Source organism: Salvelinus fontinalis, chromosome 13, assembly GCF_029448725.1.
Source record: "Salvelinus fontinalis isolate EN_2023a chromosome 13, ASM2944872v1, whole genome shotgun sequence".
Lineage (NCBI taxonomy): Eukaryota > Metazoa > Chordata > Actinopteri > Salmoniformes > Salmonidae > Salvelinus > Salvelinus fontinalis.
In genome coordinates, this window is record NC_074677.1 from 30006098 (window position 1) to 30027925 (window position 21828).

The following is a 21828-nucleotide window of genomic DNA, read 5'->3' on the forward strand; positions in this document are numbered from 1 at the left end:
TATGAATGTCATACATTGGCACTCCACTGGCGGCAAGTTAACTCAACCAATCCACTTCCCAGATCTTGGACACCCTATTACATTCTTAGAATTCTGATACATCATCATAGCTAAATAACATTGGTTGGTTTAAGCAATAAAGCAAACCATGCCCATTCCAAAATGAAAGCAAATTAATTGTCTATAACTCATTGATCCTACTTTGTAACTAGACCTACCCCATCTATGTAGTTTGGGTGTTAGCTAGCCTGTCAATAAAAGAACACAGCTAGCTAGCAAGTTAAAGATGGAACACCCAGTAGGGAAACCAGTGCCACTTCGTTTCTTTGACAAAGCAGAGCTGGGAAGCATCGCAGTAAAATGTATTTCAGTACATAATGTTGTTCTATTACACGTGCAATAATGTCCCTAAGATATTGTATTGTTGAAATAAATTAAATCATAAACTAGCTGGTCAATAGAAAAGCTCATTGCGATTTAAAAATGTGCTTTAATGCAAGAGTGAGAACTGATGCACAGGTGAGTCAGAGGGGTGATACCTGAACAATGCAGGGGTGAAGCTTGACTAGTGCAGGTTTGATACTCGACTAGTGGAAGGATGAAGGTTGAGGAGGGGTTACACTTGACTAGTTGAGAAGTGAGGTCTAAGGAGGAATGGCAAAGTTCCTAACAAGTATTCTGTACTTCTAACACCAATACAATCCCGCTGTTTACCAATCAGTCCAACACCTCAGCCACTACACAAAATACATGGTCTCTGGTGTCAAAAAAAAAAGGATGCCTCTTACAGTATATCAAACATCAAGAAAACAGCAACTGCAAAATGTTTCAGATGTTGATTTCACCAGGTATCTCACAAGTGTTACCTGGCATGTCACACCAAGTAAGTATTCAAATCATTGCAAAGCGGTAAGGACCAAAGTCTTTTAGGCTCACTTTCTCCAGCGCCTGAACATTCGGTTTTACTTGGTTCTTCAGTGCCATTTTGACTCCAAAATGAGAAACATTCCTGAAATTCAATGAGAGTAAATTAACTGATCTATTGCCAAATTCCATGAGAGTAAAGGAACGGACCTATTTGGACATTTTAAGAATGATAGAAATCCTTTCATAATAAAAGGACCAAGTGAGGAGGGTTAACACATTCAATGCCATTGTGTAAAAAGGTTAAGTATTGTGAAGATTGTGCTTTTCATTATCCTTACTGAAGCATAACATTGCCATGATGGGAACTAGACTTGTTAAAATACTTGGGTTGGCATTCTAGACATGTCTACTGTGATTAAATTCCAGTCGTTACCCATCTGAGAACCAAAGAAAGTGGCAGGGAAAAAGGAAACAAATAGACTCAGTACAAGTTGATTCACTTTTTTTTTTAATATCATACATAAGATCGCTTGAATATAATACAAAGGGCTTGTCCATTTAAAAAATTTTTTGGGAACATTCTCATATACAGAGCAAGTATTGACTAGATCTTACAATCTGTGGACACAGGTATTTCTTTTCCCATGCCGTTTAATCTTTACAATGCACGTCAGATGTCCTGTAACCAAACTGTTGTCAATGACTCAAAACCAGACGACTGGGGGACAGGAAGGCAAGGGTGGCAATAAAAAGCCTGTATTCCAATGAAATAGGGAGCAGAGCAGAAATGATATTGAACACTTGGGAGTAAAAGTTGAATGTTTGTTGACGATCGTGGCTTTCACTTTCACACACACCTATCAGTAGCCCGACTGCAAATGGCCCCACGGTGGAAGCTTATGCCAATTTTAATGCACCTAAAAATTGTTCCTGTAATATATGTACATAATTGCTTATGTATTTATATATTAAAACACAGCTGTCATTCAGGTTTGTAGACACATCCACACACTATACCCTGTCTATAATATTTAAGGTATGAATATCTACTCTCCGGTTAATTTAAACCCTAAAAGTTTTGCATTTGTACTGGCATTGTCAACTACTTTGGCCTGGAAGCACGGTTACCCACTGACTAATATCACAGAACTTCCACTGCATGGTCTCCACATTGACTTAAATGTACTCAAAATACCATTAGGAAAAAAGTAGTGAGTTCTAAACTTCCTTTAATAAAAAAATACAAATATACATAATAAATTCTATTTCAGCTATTAAAATGGGGTTGAAAAGTAAACACCTGAAGCCTGTGATGTCATAGACACCTTTCCTCTAGCTGTTGCCGCCCCCTTAAATTTTTGCAACGGGTACAAAACTTAGGCCAGTTCTCCCGTATCCTCAGGCATCACACGATGAGACTGGAGTATGACACTCCAGCAGGCAGGGCTCACCTCTCACACCATTCGTCCCTACTAGTTTCCTTTTGGATTCAACCTCCATGGTGAGAGCTTCAGTCAAACATGGATTTTAGCTAGTTTAGAGCAGTATCCCAGCAAAAATGTGGATGTGTACAGTGCCTCTCTGCTAGCTAGGTCAAAACAGTTTGCTTCTAAATTGAGGGGGGAAAAGGGGCACCATTTTAGCCACTGCCATGAAGACTGCCGAAAGTAGTCAAGGTAGCTTTATCCAGACAGGCACGTTTGAAACAGCCTCTGAATATCTGGTCACAAATTGAAGGATTAATGCACTGTTCACATCTTTCCCCTCTCACTTTCAACTCATGAATACGAGGACTTGCCTCAACTAACAGCCACCATACTGATACTCCGGAACCCGCAGAGTAGCAACCAGCGTTGGCATCTATTGTCCCTCAAGTCCTTGAGAACAGAAAAAAGTTCTACCAATGAGAGATTTGTTTTTGATAGTTATTGTTGTCTTTTTAGAGAGAAAAAAACCTTACAACCAATTCTGTTGAAGATACAGCTAACAGTAAATGTACTGAGTTCAACAACAGTTAAGGTTTTGCTAAAGCAATAGATACAGCCATTTTTACTGACATTTAAAAAAGGTCTTGATACACCTTGTGTCAAAGTGCAGAACTGCTACATTATTGGTTACAGACATCTATGTGCTATAAAACAGCTTTGGTACAATAAATTATCAAAAAGGGAAAATAAATTCTTGTAAAATTCACAGCATAATTGTGAGGCAAAAAAAGCAGTCACATAAAATTCAGCATGTTTTCATTTTGAAGATGAACAGAAGACATTTTTGCAGAAGCTCTGTTGGAGGAACCACATGCTGAAGAAACAAAGAAAAACAAGTAAAAAGTTGGAAGGGACACAGTCATAGCTAATTCCATCCATCTTGCAACAAAAATACTTCTGTGAACTAACAAGGCCCGGCAATCACTGGACCTCGCAAGCCACACGTTTTAGTTAAAGGCCTCAAATTACCATTCTCAAAACACATTTTTTTCAACTTTTTCCTTTGTTAAGAATTATGTTTTTTTTATCCAAACTTCAAAAATAGAGGAAAGCTATTTTCTCATTTAAACAATAATGTACAGCTTCTTTACCCACCCCCCACCCTTAATTTCAGAGTCCAAAAAAAACATAAGGCCAAAGAGTTATCTAAAAAAACGGACACTGCCCGGACATCTGTACTGTAGGTTTGGGGTGGTTCGGCCCTGGCCACTGCTCCTAAGTACATCTCTTCAGTGTGGCCTTTTTACCAGTCCAGAGGAGGGCTACGAGGGCCCACCTTTACTGGCCTGGGGCCTCCCAGCATAGCACTCTGCTGCACAGCTGTACATGGCTGGCCCCCAGCGCAGCACATCCACATCCCTCTCAAAGAAAGCGTGACACAGACAAACCCAGCGAGATGGAAACTCCTGCATAATGCTTCAATCCTCCGCCACTCTATAGACAGGTATACTACAAAGCAGGATCAGTTAGCCAGCCAACTTGCCTAAATATTCTGAAATAACTTATTTAAAAAATACATAAGCTTGAAATGGAAATGGTCTAATGACAGTAACCTGGTTGTTTATAAAAGTTAGCTAACTCATTGATCCTGCTTTGTAGTATACACTTCAGGTCTCACAGCTCACAGGTGGAATTGCACAACAGAACAGAACAATTAAAATGAGAACATAAATCCAAAGAGAAAATTATTCTTGCCGAATATGGAAAAAAGTGCAAATGTGTGGATAGGAGTTGCTGGAAATGTTATGGTGCTTTAACAATTTCTTTACTAAATAGCCGTCAACAAATAATGTCTCCATCATTTTCTACCCACAGACTTCTAAGCTCTCGGCTGACAATAACAAGGAATAATGCAAACCATGCAGAGTCGAGTGAGAGTTGTATGTGAAATGAATGGATGTTTCAGTACTGTTGTGAAGTATGTTATGCAAGATCGTTTGTAGTAAAAAATCTAATTCCCTGTGAACACTGAAAATGGTGGAGCGAAAAATCTAATTTGAAACCAAAGTGAAGAGAGAAACCCAAGGGTGGCATGGGGAGGAGTTGGAGAGATGGTGGGCTCTGCACTGTGGTAGAGGGTCAGTGATAAGCTTCCCCTCCAGTTTAAAGCAGCTTTTTGATTCTTTATGCACATTTTTTGTTGAAATAAAAACCCACCACCTTCAAAAAAACAAACATTCTCAGTTGTCACGAACTGGCGACAGAACTCTGCTGCGCACAGACTCCTACCATGGGCGACTCCTCCCTGTCTACGCCTTGTCTCATGCCCATGGGGTAGGTGGGGTGGCCCGCCATCCCAGTCTCTTGTCTGGGGTTGGAGAAGGCACCCAGTCCCATTCTGCCGTTCTGGCCAAAGTCCAAGGCTGCGTTGGTGGGGAGCGGGCGCAGCTGGTAAGCCTTGTTCCCCTGGGCCCCGGTGGAGGAGGAAGATGTGGAGGAGGAGGAGGAAGACAGGGAGGTCATAGACAGGTGGCCGTGCACCACCTCCACCGAGTTCTCTGTGGAGGCACTGTTGATAGGGGAGTGGTAGAGGCGGGGCTGCGCAGGCAGGCCCTGCTGTGCATGGGGGTGGTGGGGGTGATGGTGTAAGTGATGGTGTCCGTGGTGATGGTGCTGGTGGGCGGAGGAGCTGTTGCCGGGGGCCAAGGGGTGGATGGCCTTGGGCGCCTGGGGAGGCACGTGAAAGGTGGTTTCCTGGACGGGGTGGGTCTCCACTGTCACTGTCTGCGCCCCTTTGCCACCAGCCCAGCCAACTGGAGGAGGGAACGGCTGCCTCGCCTAACACACAACAGCAACAGTCAGTTACTCAAATGACTGATAACAGGTTATTCAACTCTGTCTGAAGAGCGACACCTATGTTTATAAAACCCAATACTTCCCCAAGCTGTGCCTATGAGAGGGCTCATCCAGCTCAAATGGGAGTTGAGGTAAAGGTTGTCAACCTGGGTTATAGACTAAGTGACAATCTAGTGGGGGTCACTTGGCCAGGAGCAATAGTGTGTGTGTGAGACTTGCCTGTGGGCAGAGATTTTCGCAGTCCATGGCCTGCACGGCAGCACTGAAGTTACCTCCGCTGTGCCGGTGCTGATGTGTTGGGTCCGAGCGCGCCCGCCCACTGGTGCTCGTGCCAGTCGACCCTCCTGCAGAGCAGAAACCCAAACAGAAATCGGTTGACATTAAATTTATGTTGAACATTTGAGACAGTTCCAATCTCCCTTAAGGCACTGTACTACCGTAGGTACCTGAGCTGTTAGTTAATAGTTAATAACTGTAAATGTATTCCTTGGGAACCCCACAGTGTGCGGGGCTAGAGCAAACAAAGTGAACACCCCAGGGGTTCCCCAGGATTAGACTGAGAGACATCTAAGGTCTAAGGTCACGCTAATGCTTCAAAGTGAACAACCAGTTCTCCATGCAGCTTTGCGGCTGCGTTGCTCTCCCTACCTGAGCTGGAGGAGGTGCTGGAGGTGGTTCCCGAGGACTGGGATTGCTCCAGCGCGGGGCTGGTGGACACGCTGCTGCTCGTGTTGGTCCCCTCATCCGCAGTCTTCTTGAAGAAGCTGTGCTGCAGGGCGTAGTAGGGCTGGATGCGGCTCTTGGGGTCGTAGTCCAGCATCCGAAGGATCAGGTCCTTGAACTTCAAGTAGTCAGCGACAGCGTGGCCAGACTCGCCCGCCCGCCGCCCCCCAGGACCTCCCGCCTCCACACCCAGGATGCTGTGCAGCTTCCGCATGCCCGGCGGCTTATACTGCGCACACACAGAACAGAGACTTTGAGGATATATACACTCACTATTGCAAAAGACATTTATGACATCACAGCAACATAATTGACAGAGTGATTTGTTGAACTCACCCTTTTGCCATCTTTGGTCTTCTTTACACCCCACGTGCTGTCCGATATCTTCTCAAATAACTTCCTGGCCTTGGGCGCCTGGTCCAATATGTAATTGGGAGGGACACCCAGAACTTCCACTATTTTGTTAATTTGATCAATCTGAAAAATCAGAAGACCACAATTAAGAATGTCTTACCCTATTTGGCACTAACTGCGTATTAAATTGCCTGCACCTCAGTATAGGAAAAAGGACTGAGTTTAAGAGGCATGTGAAGGTCTTAGATTACATTTATCAACAATACAACAACTAAACTAGGTGAAAAGTGGAGTCCTGTCTCCTAGTGAAACGTTCAAAGCACCACAGCTCCCTCTGTTGGTCTTTATTAAGTTCTCACTCCCTACACTCATCTTGATGAAGACAAAAACTGAAAATCTTTCTGTTGAAGCATCACAGGTAAGCATTATCTGACAACTTATATCATCCTAAATAAAGACTACATCTTTTCATTCCATGAGTCCTACCTCATTGGCCCCACTGAAGAGGGGCTCTCCGGTGTGCATCTCCACCAGAATGCAGCCCAGGGACCACATGTCGATGGCCAGGTCATAAGGCATGCCCAGCAGCACCTCTGGGGAGCGGTAGAAGCGACTCTGGATGTACTGGTAGATCTGAGGGGAGAGAAAGGGGTCATGGCTATTAGGACATGGCATTTTTGTTATCCTTTTCTAGCCATGTAATGTGCAACCCTTTTCACAAAAAACTGAATGAAAAACGTTTGTTTCGTATCTTTCCACATCATACTCTACCAATCCATCTATCCAATAATAAATCATTCAATTAAATAGAGAATCCATAGTGGGTCATAAAAATATCAGATTCTCAGTTTTGGTGTAAGACTTATGTAGCATAAAATGGACCATATTAACCTCCAGGAAAAACAACATCAGCGTCACATCCTCATTCACCTAGCCAGTGATGGGGGGTGAATCGATACAGTTACAAATCACAATTATAATCGATACTTTGAGTACAAGTACCCAACAATTTTTTTGCCCAGTAGCTTTCGCTACCTATCAAAAACTCCAGTATTTTTCATCCTATAGCTTATAAACCATCTTTTTAAATAGTGAGATTTTATTTAACTGATGTCTGATAATAAAAAAAAAATTCTCATGCTCTCCCTCGTCTCTCTCCCGCAAACATACAGTGCCTTCGGAAAGTACTTAGACCCCTTGATTTTTTCCACATTCTGTTACGTTACAGCCTTGTTCTAAAATGTATTAAATAAAAAAAATCCACATCAATCTACACACAATACCCCACAATGACAGAAATACCTTATTTACATAAGTATTCAGACCCTTTGCTATGAGACTCGAAATTGAGCTCAGGTGCACCCCGTTTCCATTGATCATCCTTGAGATGTATCTACAACTTGATTGGAGTTGACCTGTAGTAATTCAATTGACTGGACATGATTTGGAAAGGCACACACCTGTCTATATAAAAGGTCCCACAGTTGACAGTGCATGTCAGAGCAAAACGAAGCCATGAGGTCAAAGGCATTGTCCGTAGAGCTCCGAGGAAGAATTGTGTCCAGGCACAGATCTGGGAAAAGGTACCAAAAGCATTACTGCAGCATTGAAGGTCCCCAAGAACACAGTGGCCTCCATCATTCTAAAATGAAAGAAGTTTGGAACCACCAAGACTCTTCCTATAGCTGACAGCCCGGACAAACTGAGCAATCGGGGGAGAAGGGGATTGGTCAGGGAGGTGACCAAAAACCTGATGGTCACTCTGACAGAACTCCAGAGTTCCTCTGTGAAGATGGGAGAACCTTCCAAAAAGACAAGCATCTCTGTAGCACTCCACCAATCAGGCCTTTATAGTAAGGTGGCCAGACAGAAGCCACTCCTCAGTAAAATGCACATGACAACCCGATTGGAGTTTGCAAAAAGGCACCGAAAGGACTCTGACCATGAGAAACAAGATTCTTTGGTCTGATGAAACCAAGATTAAACTCTTTAGCCTGAATGCCAAGCATCACGTCTGGAGGAACCCTGGCACCATCCCTATGGTGAAGCATGGTAGTGGTAGCATCAGGCTGTGGGGATGTTGTTCAGGGGCATGGAGACTAGTTAGGATCGAGGGAAAGATGAACGGAGCAAAGTAGAGAGATCCTTGATGAAAATCTGCTCCAGACACTCAGGACCTCAGACTGGGGCGAAGGTTTACCTTCCAACAGGACAACGACACTAAGCACACAGCCAAGACAACGCAAGAGTGGCTTCGGAACAAGTCTCAATGACCTTGAGTGGCCCAACCAGAGCCTGGACTTGAACCCGATTGAACATCTCTGGAGAGGCCTGTAAATAGCTGTGCAGCGACGCTACCCATCCAACCTGACAGAGCTTGAAAGGATCTGCAGAGACGAATGGGAGAAACTCCCCAAATACAGGTGTGCCAAGCATGTAGTGTCATACTCAAGAAGACTCGAGAATGTAATTCGCTGCCAAAGGTGCTTAAAAGTACTGAGTAAAGGGTTTGAATACTTTAGTAAATGTGATATCAGCTTATTTTTTTATAAAAGTATAAACATTTCTAAAAAACTGTTTCTGCTTTGTCATTATGGGGTATTGTGTAAAAAATGATTTAATCCATTTTAGAATAAGGCTATAACGTAACAAAATGTAGAAAAAGTGAAGCGGTCTGAATACTTTTGGAACATCAAATCGCAATACCTATAGAATAATGAGAAATGCAATATATATCGTATCGGCACCTAAATATCGTGAGATCCCTGGCAATTCCCAGCCCTACCCTTTGTCCCAGCTGGCAGGAGCTGCCAAAGTCCACGATCTTGATGGCGCTCCTCTTGGGGTTGCACAACAGGATGTTCTCGGGCTTCAGGTCACAGTGAATGATGCTGAGCTCGGGCGTGGCCAGGAACAACAGCGCTGTGCACATTTGCTGGGCAAACTTGCGTGTGAGGTTGAGTGAGACGCCACGGAAGTTGGTGTTCCGCAGCAGGTCGTACAGGTTGTAGGAGAGCATCTCAAACACCAAGCACAGGTGGCTCCGGAACATGAAGTGGCGCTTAAGGTGAACTGGAGAGAGAGGAGGGGACAAAAAAAGACTAATGAGCATTTGTTTCGAGATAGGTTGATACACTAGTGATGTTAACATATTGGATACTCGTTATTGACTTGCGCATGTTAATGGACTGGTTTCCTGGACAGATTAAGCCTCATCCTGGAGTAAAAAGCCTTTTCAATTGAGGTTCTCCAAAACATTTACATATTAGTCATTTAGCAGACGCTTATCCAGAGCGACTTACACATTTTAATACTTTTTTCGTACTGGTCCCCCGTGGGAATCGAACCCAGAACCCTGGCACTGCAAGCCATGCTCTACCAACTTAGACACATCGGGGCGGTCCTGTGTAGCTAGCAGGTAGATGGCACACTTCCATCAAGATGTTTTGGGGTCTTTCTGGTATTACTATAGTAAAGACTCCATCACAAAGTTGAACAGAGGTCAAATGCATGTATGTATGTATGTATGTATGTATGCACAGTGGGGCAAAAAAGTATTTAGTCAGCCACCAATTGTGCAAGTTCTCCCACTTAAGAAGATGAGAGAGGCCTGTAATTTTCATCATAGGTACACTTCAACTATGACAGACAAAATGAGAAAAAAAAATCCAGAAAATCACATTGTAGGATTTTTTATGAATTTATTTGCAAATTATGGTGGAAAATAAATATTTGGTCAATAACAAAAGTTTATCTCAATACTTTGTTACATACCCTTTGTTGGCAATGACAGAGGTCAAACGTTTTCTGTAAGTCTTCACAAGGTTTTCACACACTGTTGCTGGTATTTTGGCCCATTCCTCCATGCAGATCTCCTCTAGAGCAGTGATGTTTTGGGGCTGTTGCTGGGCAACACGGACTTTCAACTCCCTCCAAAGATTTTCTATGGGGTTGAGATCTGGAGACGGGCTAGGCCACTCCAGGACCTTGAAATGCTTCTTACGAAGCCACTCCTTCGTTGCCCGGGCGGTGTGTTTGGGATCATTGTCATGCTGAAAGACCCAGCCACGTTTCATCTTCAATGCCCTTGCTGATGGTAGGCTTTGTTACTTTGGTCCCAGCTCTCTGCAGGTCATTCACTAGGTCCCCCCGTGTGGTTCTGGGATTTTTGCTCACCGTTCTCGTGATCATTTTGACCCCACGGGGTGAGATCTTGCGTGCAGCCCCAGAACGAGGGAGATTATCAGTGGTCTTGTATGTCTTCCATTTCCTAATAATTGCTCCCACAGTTGATTTCTTCAAACCAAGCTGCTTGGACTGAATTGACTGAATTGCAGATTCAGTCTTCCCAGCCTGGTGCAGGTCTACAATTTTGTTTCTGGTGTCCTTTGACAGCTCTTTGGTCTTAGCCATAGTGGAGTTTGGAGTGTGACTGTTTGAGGTTGTGGACAGGTGTATTTTATACTGATAACAAGTTCAAACAGGTGCCATTAATACAGGTAACGAGTGGAGGACAAAGGAGCCTCTTAAAGAAGAATTTACAGGTCTGTGAGAGCCAGAAATCTTGCTTGTTTGTAGGTGACCAAATACTTATTTTCCACCATAATTTGCAAATAAATTCATTAAAAATCCTACAATGTGATTTTCTGAATTTTTCCCCCCTCATTTTGTCTGTCATAGTTGAAGTGTACCTATGATGAATTACAGGCCTCTCTCATCTTTTTAAGTGGGAGAACTTGCACAATTGGTGGCTGACTAAATACTTTTTTGCCCCACTGTATGTATGTCAATAACAAAATACATAGGCGTACAGAGGCCTATTATCAGCAACCATCACTCCTGTGTTCCAATGGCACGATGTGTTAGCTAATCCAAGTTTATCATTTTAAAAGGCTAATTGATCATTAGAAAACCAGGTAGAAAACTCTTGGCAATTTCTCGCATGAAATAGGCTTCATTAAACAGAACAAGAATAGACTGACGAGTTTCAGAAGAAAGTGCTTTGTTTCTGGCCATTTTGAGCCTGTAATTTAACCCACAAATGCTGATGTTCCAGATACTCAACTAGTCTAAAGAAAGCCAGTTTTATTGCTTCTTTAACCAGAACAACAGTTTTCAGCTGTGCTAACATAATTACATAAGGGTTTTCTAATGATCAATTAGCCTTTTAAAATGATCAACTTGGATTAGCTAACAACGTGCCATTGGAAAACAGGAGTGACGGTTGCTGATAATGGGCCTCTGTTTATGGAATATCTACATAGGCGTACAATCTGCCGTTTCCAGCTACAATAGTCATTTACAAAATTAACAATGTATATCTGATCAATTTGATGTTATTTTAAATGGACAAAAAAATAATATTTTCTTTCAAAAACAAGGACATTTCTAAGTGACCCCAAACTTTTGAACGGTAGTGTTTATATATATATATGAGTGAGTGATTGAGTGAGTGAGAGACGTGTATAGGGAAAAAGGATAATCTGGCTATACCTATGTAGTACTTCATCTCCGTGTCATGTTTGTTCATGAGCTCGAGGAGCCGCACTTCAATCTGGGCTTGATTAAGAAAAGCCTTCTTGTTCTTGATGATCTTAATTGCCACCCACTCCTGCTCTGCACGGTCATATGCCTTTACAACCTGGAGAGAGGCAAGGCCAAACACAAACCATGTAAAAACAATGAGCCAGGCAGCAACACATGCACTAAACAGGGGGGATGGGGCTCTGATTTATTACAGCCTCTTCAGTCACACACACACACTACTGCGTGGGCTCTCTACTCACTCGCTCTCTGCTCTCCTGCGCGCTGCACACACTTCTGCGCTCGCACACTCTTCCGCACGCACACACTCTGCCGCATGCGCACACAAACACGAGCACTCACTCTTCCAGGCGCGCGCACACACACTCTTGTGCGCGTGCGCACGCACACACACTTGCGCGCCCGCACTTTTACTTGGAGAGTGAGTACGCTGATTCTCTATATGTATATGTTCATGCAGAAAGTTTTCTAAAGTAGCCTGTCTGGACTACATCTCTTTAATAAGAATCAAATGCTTGTAAAAGGCCTATTGTCAGTAGCTTAGGCTACATTACTTCTCATTACGGCTTCCTCTCTTTGAAGAACATATGCCAATGCCATCGAATGACCGCAGTAGCAGGGTTTGTGGCAGTATGTGAGTATTTTGGGGAAAGTGGGAGAAAACCCATCGGACTTTGTTTGAATGGTTTTGTGCGTCAATATAGGATCTGTATTTAATTGTTTTTATACGCAGAAAAGCCAACAGACAAGAACAAGGTAGGCATACATATTTATTTTGACTCCATTAATGTGTCAACATGAACATGTGACAGATCCTTTTTAACCTGGCACTTACATGTTTTATTTTATTAATATGTATAAGTAATAACCTGAATAATAATAATAAAAATGGCGTGATAATAAATAAGTATAATGGCTTGCTTCAAATAGGTTTCATTAAGAAGCATGTCCATGTAAATAAGTGTACAAACAGAATTGTGACCTAATCCCCAGAACGGTTATGTCGGTGACTGTGTACATTGGCCTGGCCAATTACCGTAACCTCAAATTCCAAGATGTTCACAGCCCTATCATCGATTCCGCCACAATGTGTGAGCCTCTGGTTAAATGCTCATGTATCATTTTTGAAAACATACATGTCAGGTCAATCTCATGGACCATGTCTAGCCCTTTAAAGGCCTGGTGGTGGTTGAAACAATACCAGATGAGCTTCTGCAAAAAGGTAACTGCTCCCCTGGTGGTTGACAATACATGTATGTCATGTGACTCACTTGTCCAAACGAGCCTTTGCCTATCAAGGAGTCGATCTCGTAGCGGTCCATCCATTTCTCCCCGTTTTTGACGATGTAGTCGTAGTTGTCGTCATCATAGCCGTCGTTGAAGACCTTCCTCTCTTTCTTGTGACTGGAGTCGTCGCCCTGGCCCTGTTGGTGTCTCCGCTTCTTTTTTGCATAGTATACCTGCCAACAAAATGGTGTTGTTACTAAATTACCCATCAGGTAGGTGGCACACGGAGCCTGGGAGGTGGTTGCTAAAAGGAAGGCCCTAACCACCACTATGCAGTACAAGCTGAGATTGCATGGGATGTTGTCCCTGTTCGATTCAAATCTTCAAGTGATCAGTGCAGGCCTGATTTTATCTTATTCAGGCTTAACAGATGTGTTATTTACACAAATTTGAATTTGAGTAGTGATCAATCCTTCCGTGTATGTGTGTGCGAGCCCTGGCCTTGAGCGACCAGAGTTCCAGGTACAGGTGTAGTGTGTGGTGGAACTTACCTCGTTGATGCATTTGTAGGTTTTGATCAGGTCAATAGAGAGCTTCCTTAGGGGAGATGAGGACGGGTCGCGAAAGCACTGGGGCATGCGCCTCTGTAACATGACAACATCAGGGGTCACCTTAAAACACAGAGGCACCAAACACAGAGAACATCACCGTTTCAGAAACACACACTCACCTGCATCTGTTGTTTATGTGGCAAATGTTGCTATGCATGACATTATTTAAAAGGACAGAACAGTGTCCCACAGGGATTGATTATTAGTTTGGTTCTTTTTACTTTTTACATTAACAAAACTGGTTTATAAATTGTTTTATCCACTTGTATGCAGATGACACTGTGGTGTATGCCATTACCCCCACAGCTGACCAGGCTCTGTATTTCCCTGCAGAAAGCCTTTCTTGAACTGAAATTGGTACTTAATGCAGGTAAAACCAAGTATAGGTTATTTTTCCAAATCAGGTAAAAATGTATCTGATTCATACGTACTTTGGATGGTGCCCTTATTGTTGTATCGCCACTTGTAAATATCTGGCCATCTGGATTGACAAAAAGCTATCTTTCAAAAATAATGTTGATGAGGTAGTTTAGAAAAAGGCACGGCCTTCCGTTAAAGAGAAGGGAAAAAATGTGCCCTGTAGCACTCACTTCTGTCATCATGAAGTGCTTTGAGAGGCTAGTTAAGGATCATATCACCTCTACCTTACCAGACACCCTAGACCCACTACAATTTGCATAACGTCCTAACAGATCCACAGATTACGCAATCTCCATTGCACTACACACTGCCCTATCCCGTCTGGACAAGAGGAATACCTATGTAAGAATGCTGCTCAGCCTTCAACACCATAGTGCCTGCCAAGCTCATCAATAAACTTGGGTCTGAACCCCGCCCTTTGCAACTGGATCCTGGACTTCCTGACGGGCCGACCCCTGGTGGTGAAGTTAAGCTACAACACTTGCGCTACACTGATCCTCAACACGGGGGGCCCCACATGGGTGCCTGCTCAGCCCCCTCCTGCACTCCCATGACTTTGTGGCCACGCACGTCTCCAACTCAATCAACAGTGGTAGGACTGATTACCAACAACGAAACAGGCTACAGGTTGGAGGTGAGGGCCCTGGCGAAGTGGTGCCAGGAAAATAAAATCTCCGTCAACAAAACGAAGGAGCTAATCGTGGACTTCAGAAGAAACGCCCCCATCCACATCAACGAGACGGCAGTGGAGAGGGAGAAAAGCTTCAAGTTCCTCGGCATCACTGACATCCTAAAATGGTCCAGCCACACAGACAGTGTGGTGAAGAAGGCACAACAGAGCCTCTACAACCTCAGGAGGCTGAAAAAAAGTATTATTGGCTAAGACCCTCACGAACTTCTGCAGATGCATGTCCCTAATGTTATGTACACTCAGTGTATATACTGTATTCTAGTCAAGTCTCATCCTATACAACTACTGCTGTACACACCTTTTCTATTCATATACGGTACATAATGTCTATACACACCATCACGTACACCAAGTTTACCAAACATTACGAACACTGAGTATACCAAACATTAGGAACACATGGGAAACTGTAGAGCGTGAAAAACCCAGCAGTGTTGCAGTTCTTGACACAAACCTGTGCACCTGGCACCTACCACCATACCCTGCTCAAAAGGCACACATCTATTGTCTTGCCCATTCATCCTCTAAATGGCACACATACAGTCCATGTCTTGTCTCAAGGCTTACAAATCCATCTTTAACATGTCTCCTCCCCTTCATCTACACTGATTGAAGTGACAATAATGGATCAAAACTTTCACCTGGATTCACCTAGTCAGTCTAGGTCATGGAAAGAGCAGGTGTTCTTCATGTTTTGTACACTCTGTGTTCATATACATTTATATTCCATACTCGGACATTGCTCGTTCTAATATTTCTATATTTCTTCCTTTCTTTGCGTGTATTGTTTTATATTGTCAGGTATTACGGCACTGACTCTCTGCTTAAATAAAGGAGAATTTGATGAGGGCCTGATATCAGAATAACACACATGGGCAGCAGCCACTGAAGTCATGGGCGTGTTTGACAGCACCCTGCAGATTATTTTGGTAATAGCCATGACTGTCGTCAGTAATAAAAACAAGTGAGAAATCACCCTGTTTATTACCCTGGACACGCAGGCCGTAATGTTGCCTGTACAGTAAGAATAACCCGTGTTCACGGCGGGTCAGGATATATTAAGTGCCTTTTACTAGGAAAGGCGGACAGCAAGCAGTGTTGTGTAAAGGAAGCCACAGGCCGCAGGGCTTGGGGTTAGCACCACTTTGTGTGCGAGTGTGTTTTGGTGTATGCGTAAGGTTTTGTGTGTGTATTTATATCAATGTATGTATGAGTATACTGTCTATGGTGTGTGTATATGGTACTGTATATGGTGTACCTAGCGTACCTGGCTGGTAATAGACTGCTGCGCCTGCTCGCTGTGGGGCAGAGCCGGCACAGACGGGTCAATAGTCTGTTGGTGCTGCTCACTGTACTGCTGGTGCGAATGGGGAATGGGAGCAGCCATCAGAAGCCCAGAAGCGTGGAACAAAAACAAGGGAGCAAGCTGGACAGATGAAGGTTTGCATGCTGAAGTCTCTTCTCCTGAAAGAGAGGGACATGTTAGCTTCTGATCAACACACATTCAATAGGTTGTCACAAGGCCCCATTCTCAGTTCTCAGTGTGAACCCTTGCTACTGTGTTCCTTTCCATAAATGATACAACTTAAATTATGTAATTGTGGTTTGAATAAATCACTGCGTTTGTATATCAGAGCAAGTCTTAAAATAATGATTGCATCAGTGATTATTCCATTTCCATCAATCACCTCCCATTTAGCTGTAGCAATTTTGGAAGACTGCATCCTACACATGACCCAAAACGTATACACAAAAACAAGCACCAACGACCTTTCCGACAAGGGAAAAAAGCTACAAAAAGGACCATGGCAGGGAGATTTGATGCCTGTACACTACTAGAATATTTCATCACATCCCTGCATGATGGCCAGAACTAAAAAAGCATGGCGCCAGATTTGAAGTTAATAATTGATTAGGAAAACTATTACAAAAGACCCAAAGCAATAGCTTCAACATTATTAATTGGGCAGAATAAAAGCACAACGATGTCAAAGGAAAGCATGCCGTGCAATAAACTGAGATATGGGCTATGAAAATCGGTTGGAAAAGTTATTTAATCCCTCAAACAGCCTTCTCTCCACCATCATATTCTCACAGAAATGTGCAGTATAATTAATGTTAGATTTTCCCCAAATGATTAAAATAGACTTGTTTATAACAAACACTTCTTTAGCACTATGACATACAGTAGGCCTTAACGTAACTCAACTACAGAAGCTGATTAAAGAAAAGCAGAAGAAAAGTGCTCCAGGGGGAAAAAGTACAAATTCAGTCCCAAATAGCTAGCTAACCATTGCATTTAAAAATGTCAATGAACTTTGAATGAATGATGACAAATTTTGGGCCTTCTACGGTACCATGACCCTCGGCTGGACTCATGGCCTATGAGACCTATGAAGGAAACCATATTCCAGGAAATATTCTAATGTGGTGTGCTCAGCAATAGTTAAGCAATGACGAATGAGAACCCAGGAATTATTGTGTGAATAACTATGGGCTGTTTGAGGGCCTTATTGCTTCTAAAAAACGGTTGCCAACATATTACAAATGTTATTATATTGAGTAAATGAATTGTATCCTACCACCATATATATATATAGGAAGGGCAAAAAACAGTTTTTAGTTCTGAGGTTCTGAGGTTGCTATCAAAACGGGCTGGTCGTTCATTCTATATGCAATGGTTGCTATGCTAAAATCATTGGCATGTAGCTATGCAGGCTAGCTACACAACATGACCAAAAGTATGTAGACACCTGCTTGTCGAACAACTCATTCCAAAATCATGGGCATTAATAGAGTTGGTCCTCCCTTCGCTGCTATAACAGCCTCCACTCCTCTCGGAAGGCTTTCCACTAGATGTTGGCTCATTGCTGCAGGGACTTGCTTCCATTCAGACACAAGAGCATTAGTGAGGTCAGGCACTGATGTTGGGCGATTAGGCCTGGATCGCAGTCGGCGATACAATTCATCCCAAAGGTGTTTGATGTAGTTTAGGTCAGGGCTCTGTGAAGGCCAGTCAAGTTATTCCACACCGATATCAACAAACCATTTCTGTATGGACCTCGCTTTGTGCATGGGGGCATTGTCATGCGGAAACAGGGCCTTCCCCAAACTGTTACCACAACTTTGGAAGCACAGAATTGTGTAGAATGTCATTGATTTCAATGTCATTGTAGCGTTGATTTCCCTTCACTGGAACTACGGGGCTAGCCCGAAGCATGAAAAACAACCCCAGACCATTATTCCTCCTCCACTAAACTTTACAGTTGGCACTATGCATTGGGGCAAGTAGCGTTCTCCTGGTATCCACCAAACCCAGATTGGTCCATCGGACTGCCAGATGGTGAAGCGTGATTCATCACTCCAGGGAGAAAACGATTCCACTGCTCCAGAGTCCAATGGCGTTGAGCTTTACGTCACTCCAGCCGATGCTTGGCATTGCGCGTGGTGATCTTATGCTTCTGTGTGGTTGTTCATCAATGGAAACCCATTTCATGAAGCTCACAACGAACAGCTCTTGGGCTGACTTTGCTTCCAGAGGCAGTTTGGAACTCGGTAGTGAGTGTTGCAACCGAGGACAGACAATTTTACGCGCCAGGCAATTCAGGGGTATCATTCCGTGAGCTTGTGTGGCCTACCACTTTGCGGCTGAGCCGTTGTTGCTCCTAGACATATTCACTTCACAATAACAGCACTTACAGTTGACCGAGGCAGCTCTAGAAGGGCAGAAATTTGACAAACTGACTTGTTGGAAAGGTGGCATCCTATGACGGTGCCACGGTGTGGCTAATATAGCCGAATCCACAAATTTGAAGGGGTGTCCACATTCTTTTGTATATATAGTATACTTATCCTTTGCTAGCAAGCCAACTAAAGTGAACACAATCACATCAAGCAGCTAAAATGACAGCAAACTGTGCACTTTCATCTGTTTTACCTTTATTTATACTGCCATTTCTTTGGATATATACACATGATAATGATCTTGATAAATGAATTTGCTTGACTCAGAGACGCTGTCCGTCTCGTCACGTTCATATGCACTTTTGGGCTTGGTGGGCCAAGATATAATCGGAGTTTGGGGCCGCGGGCCAAACAAATAGAGTATTTATTTAGAAATTTGAAAAGGTAAGCGATAGCTTTTTTAGTAAGCAGTCATAAAATCACACTTAAAACAATCAAATTGTAGCCATATAACTTCACACCTAAAACCACATTTTATAGAGAGCAATAGTAATGGAGTCTTTTTGTGGGCATAAATGCAGAAAATAAGGTCTGTGTAGGTCTGGTAAACACAGGCTTAGGAGATCTTAAGTTTTGTTCTATGAGATCATCTTCATCCGCTAATGTAACATTTACAGCATTTATGTAATATATATATATATATATTTTTTTAAATCTAAGCACATGAAAGGCTTCATAATTTATAAAGGGTCATGTTAATTGACTGACATCTCATAGAACATATAAGATCTAATAAGCCTGTGTTAACCTCAGACCTTATTTTCGGCGTTTATACCAAAACCCTATTCTTTCCCCATTACATTTTCCCTATATGAATTGCTGAACGAACCAGAGGTAACTCATTTACAGTTTTTAGGACTACAATCATAAGGATAATAACTTTAATATGTTGTTTTAAATTACTTGAATATTGGAAAGGTGTAACAATTTGTATATGCAGCAGTAAGTCACTGAAATGCATCAGCAGGGTATTGGACAGTTTAGGAAAATATCAGGGAAGCTCATTAGGCATTAGGGGCCCTAGTCGAGATTTGGTTGGGCCCTAGGCGAGATTTGGTTGGCCCCGGTTTAGGCAAACCAAATGCTAGCCTAGTAGCATAGGAAAATGACTGGCTGGGCTGTGGGACATTGATCAATCTAATAGAACTGTTAACAGGCATTTACTGGAAAATGTGGGGATTGTGGTGCTATAACTCCCCGCTATCAACCAATTAGCACCCAGGATGCAAACAACCCGTTTTATAATCCAATATAGCTTTTGAAATGAAATCCTAACATACCCAGACACCACACAAACTACAAATCACAATCAATGGCCCCTGGTTGCTTTGTAAAGATGAACTGTGACGTTCTTTGTCCTTTTCCACAGTTGCTTTTCCACAGTTGAAATCAGATCACAAAAAAGCAGCAGCACCTGTCAGCGTCTAAAGTGTCCTACAGCGCAGCGCGACTCGGAGTCTGCTCACCCTCAGATCAGGTTTCATCCCAAAAAGTACAAACCCACAGGACACAGCCCACAGAGTCATGCTTTTGTCACACGGTTGCTCTCGATAACATTCCGGATGGTCTCTCAATTAGCTGGCGAGATTTGCCAGTAAAATTAAATGGAATGATCAGCAGTAAGTTACACCGCAAAATAAAACATTATTAGGCACATGTAGAGAGGTCTGTGCATGAAGCTCATTTTTTTTGTCAGGGTAACTGAAGGGGTGGAGGTATCTTTGATCATGCTTGGTGAAATCAAAAGACGAGGGATGGGGGGCTGTAGAGCCTCTCATTGAGTGTACCCTCTCAGTCTGGGTCGTCTGCTGGCTAGTGACGCAGCATCATGATGGGAGCATCAGCCAAAGTCAGGCCTGCCTCCCTACCATTCCCCCACCTCACACTGAGAAACCACTGCGTCATCGCACACACAACTCACTCCCAAATACTGCTCTGGCAGCATAGTCGAGAGAGCGAGACAAGCGAACACAATGCTATATTCCCTTAAATCCCTGGGTAATCTTTCAACGCATCACTCTGGATTATATTTTTCTAATCCCTGCTGCTGCAATTACTATTTAGTTTCCCCATTGCTGTAGTGAAGGAAATTAAAGCACTGCAAAAAAACTCAAAATTATAGACTGAAGCAACGTTTTAAAAAGCAGATTTAACAGTTATGCTTTTATCAAGTATATGCTTTCTGACTAGTGACTACACCTCACTGAATCAAGAAGCTATTCCAACAGAATAATTCTTGGCGTGAACATTGCATCAAATTACCCCAACCACACAAATTCTATAATTGTACTCTTCAATCAATGACCATATTAGGGGGAGCCTAAATTTTGAATAACAGTATATTCAAATTTTTGGACAATAACGATATTGGCCATTTAGTAACAAAATATTGTTGAGTTCAAGACCTTACTTTTCGCATTGATAGTTCGAAAGCAATAGAGTGGCATTTTTTACAAAAACAGACAGCTATCATCTATGCTAATTGTTAGCATTTTTGTATTCAAGAGAATGCATGCCTACTAATATGCACAGATGGTCATGATAAGGTTAAAATCCTTATCACAGCTCCATCCTTGTAATATCCCAAAAATATTTAACTTTGTGTGTGCCATGGACAGGCACAATAGACGAAAATGCTGTAATACCTACAAAACTTCCAGTGGAATCTCTCGAAAAATTATAGATATTACATAGCCTAAACAGCACAAGGTAATCACGAACTTCAGTAATCCAAACTCATTTTGACTAACTGCTGAATATGCACATAAAATTTGTTTGATCAATCAACAACAGCCTGCGAGTGATTTTGAAAAATGTAAATATTAAATAGTGAAATGTTTTACCATTTATTCCAGAAGCCAACCAAGATTGAGGGTCCACAATACTTGGAGGGGCTGGCACAATATGGTATGCCAGATGAATGCTGGGCCCTCATACCATCACAGTCACCTAATCACCCCCAGCATACAATTGGCTCAAATCATCCCCCCCCCCCCCCCTCCTCTCCCCTGTAACTATTCCCCAGGTCGTTGATGTAAATGACAATGTCTTTTTAGTCAACTTATTTGGTAAAATAAGGGTTAATTTTTTAAATAATAATTAAACGAATGATTTGGCTGTTAGTTTAAAACCTCTTTAGGCTAGGGGGCAGTATTTTGATGTTTGGATGAAAAACGTGCCCAAAGTAAACTGCCTATTTCTCAGGCCCAGAAGCTAGAATATGCATATAATTGGCAGATTAGGATAGAAAACACTCTAAAGTTTCCAAAACTGTCAAAATAATGTCTGTGAGTATAACAGAACTGATATGGCAGGCAAAAGCCTGAGGAAAATCCATCCAGGAAGTGCTGTTTTTCTGAAACTA

General features: G+C 42.7%; 1 protein-coding gene across 5 annotated transcripts in view; it reads right to left on the reverse strand.

Annotated features, from left to right (window-relative positions):
* Positions 1–1358: 1358 nt before the first annotated feature.
* LOC129868405 (dual specificity tyrosine-phosphorylation-regulated kinase 1A-like) overlaps positions 1359–21828 on the reverse strand; it is a 45593-nt gene continuing 25123 nt past the window's right edge. For 2 of the 5 annotated variants that reach the window (XM_055942364.1, XM_055942366.1), the window contains exons 2-11: positions 15988–16184; positions 13550–13669; positions 13043–13231; positions 11721–11868; positions 9013–9299; positions 6714–6860; positions 6210–6350; positions 5799–6102; positions 5370–5494; positions 1359–5132 (exon numbers count right to left, since the gene is read on the reverse strand). In XM_055942364.1, the coding sequence (XP_055798339.1) occupies positions 4542–5132; positions 5370–5494; positions 5799–6102; positions 6210–6350; positions 6714–6860; positions 9013–9299; positions 11721–11868; positions 13043–13231; positions 13550–13669; positions 15988–16107 (2172 nt within the window). In that variant the 5' untranslated portion in view covers positions 16108–16184 and the 3' untranslated portion in view covers positions 1359–4541. Of the gene's footprint in view, positions 5133–5369; positions 5495–5798; positions 6103–6209; positions 6351–6713; positions 6861–9012; positions 9300–11720; positions 11869–13042; positions 13232–13549; positions 13670–15987; positions 21427–21828 lie in introns of those variants that run through there. The other 3 variants (XM_055942363.1, XM_055942362.1, XM_055942365.1) reach the window with 3 other exon arrangements.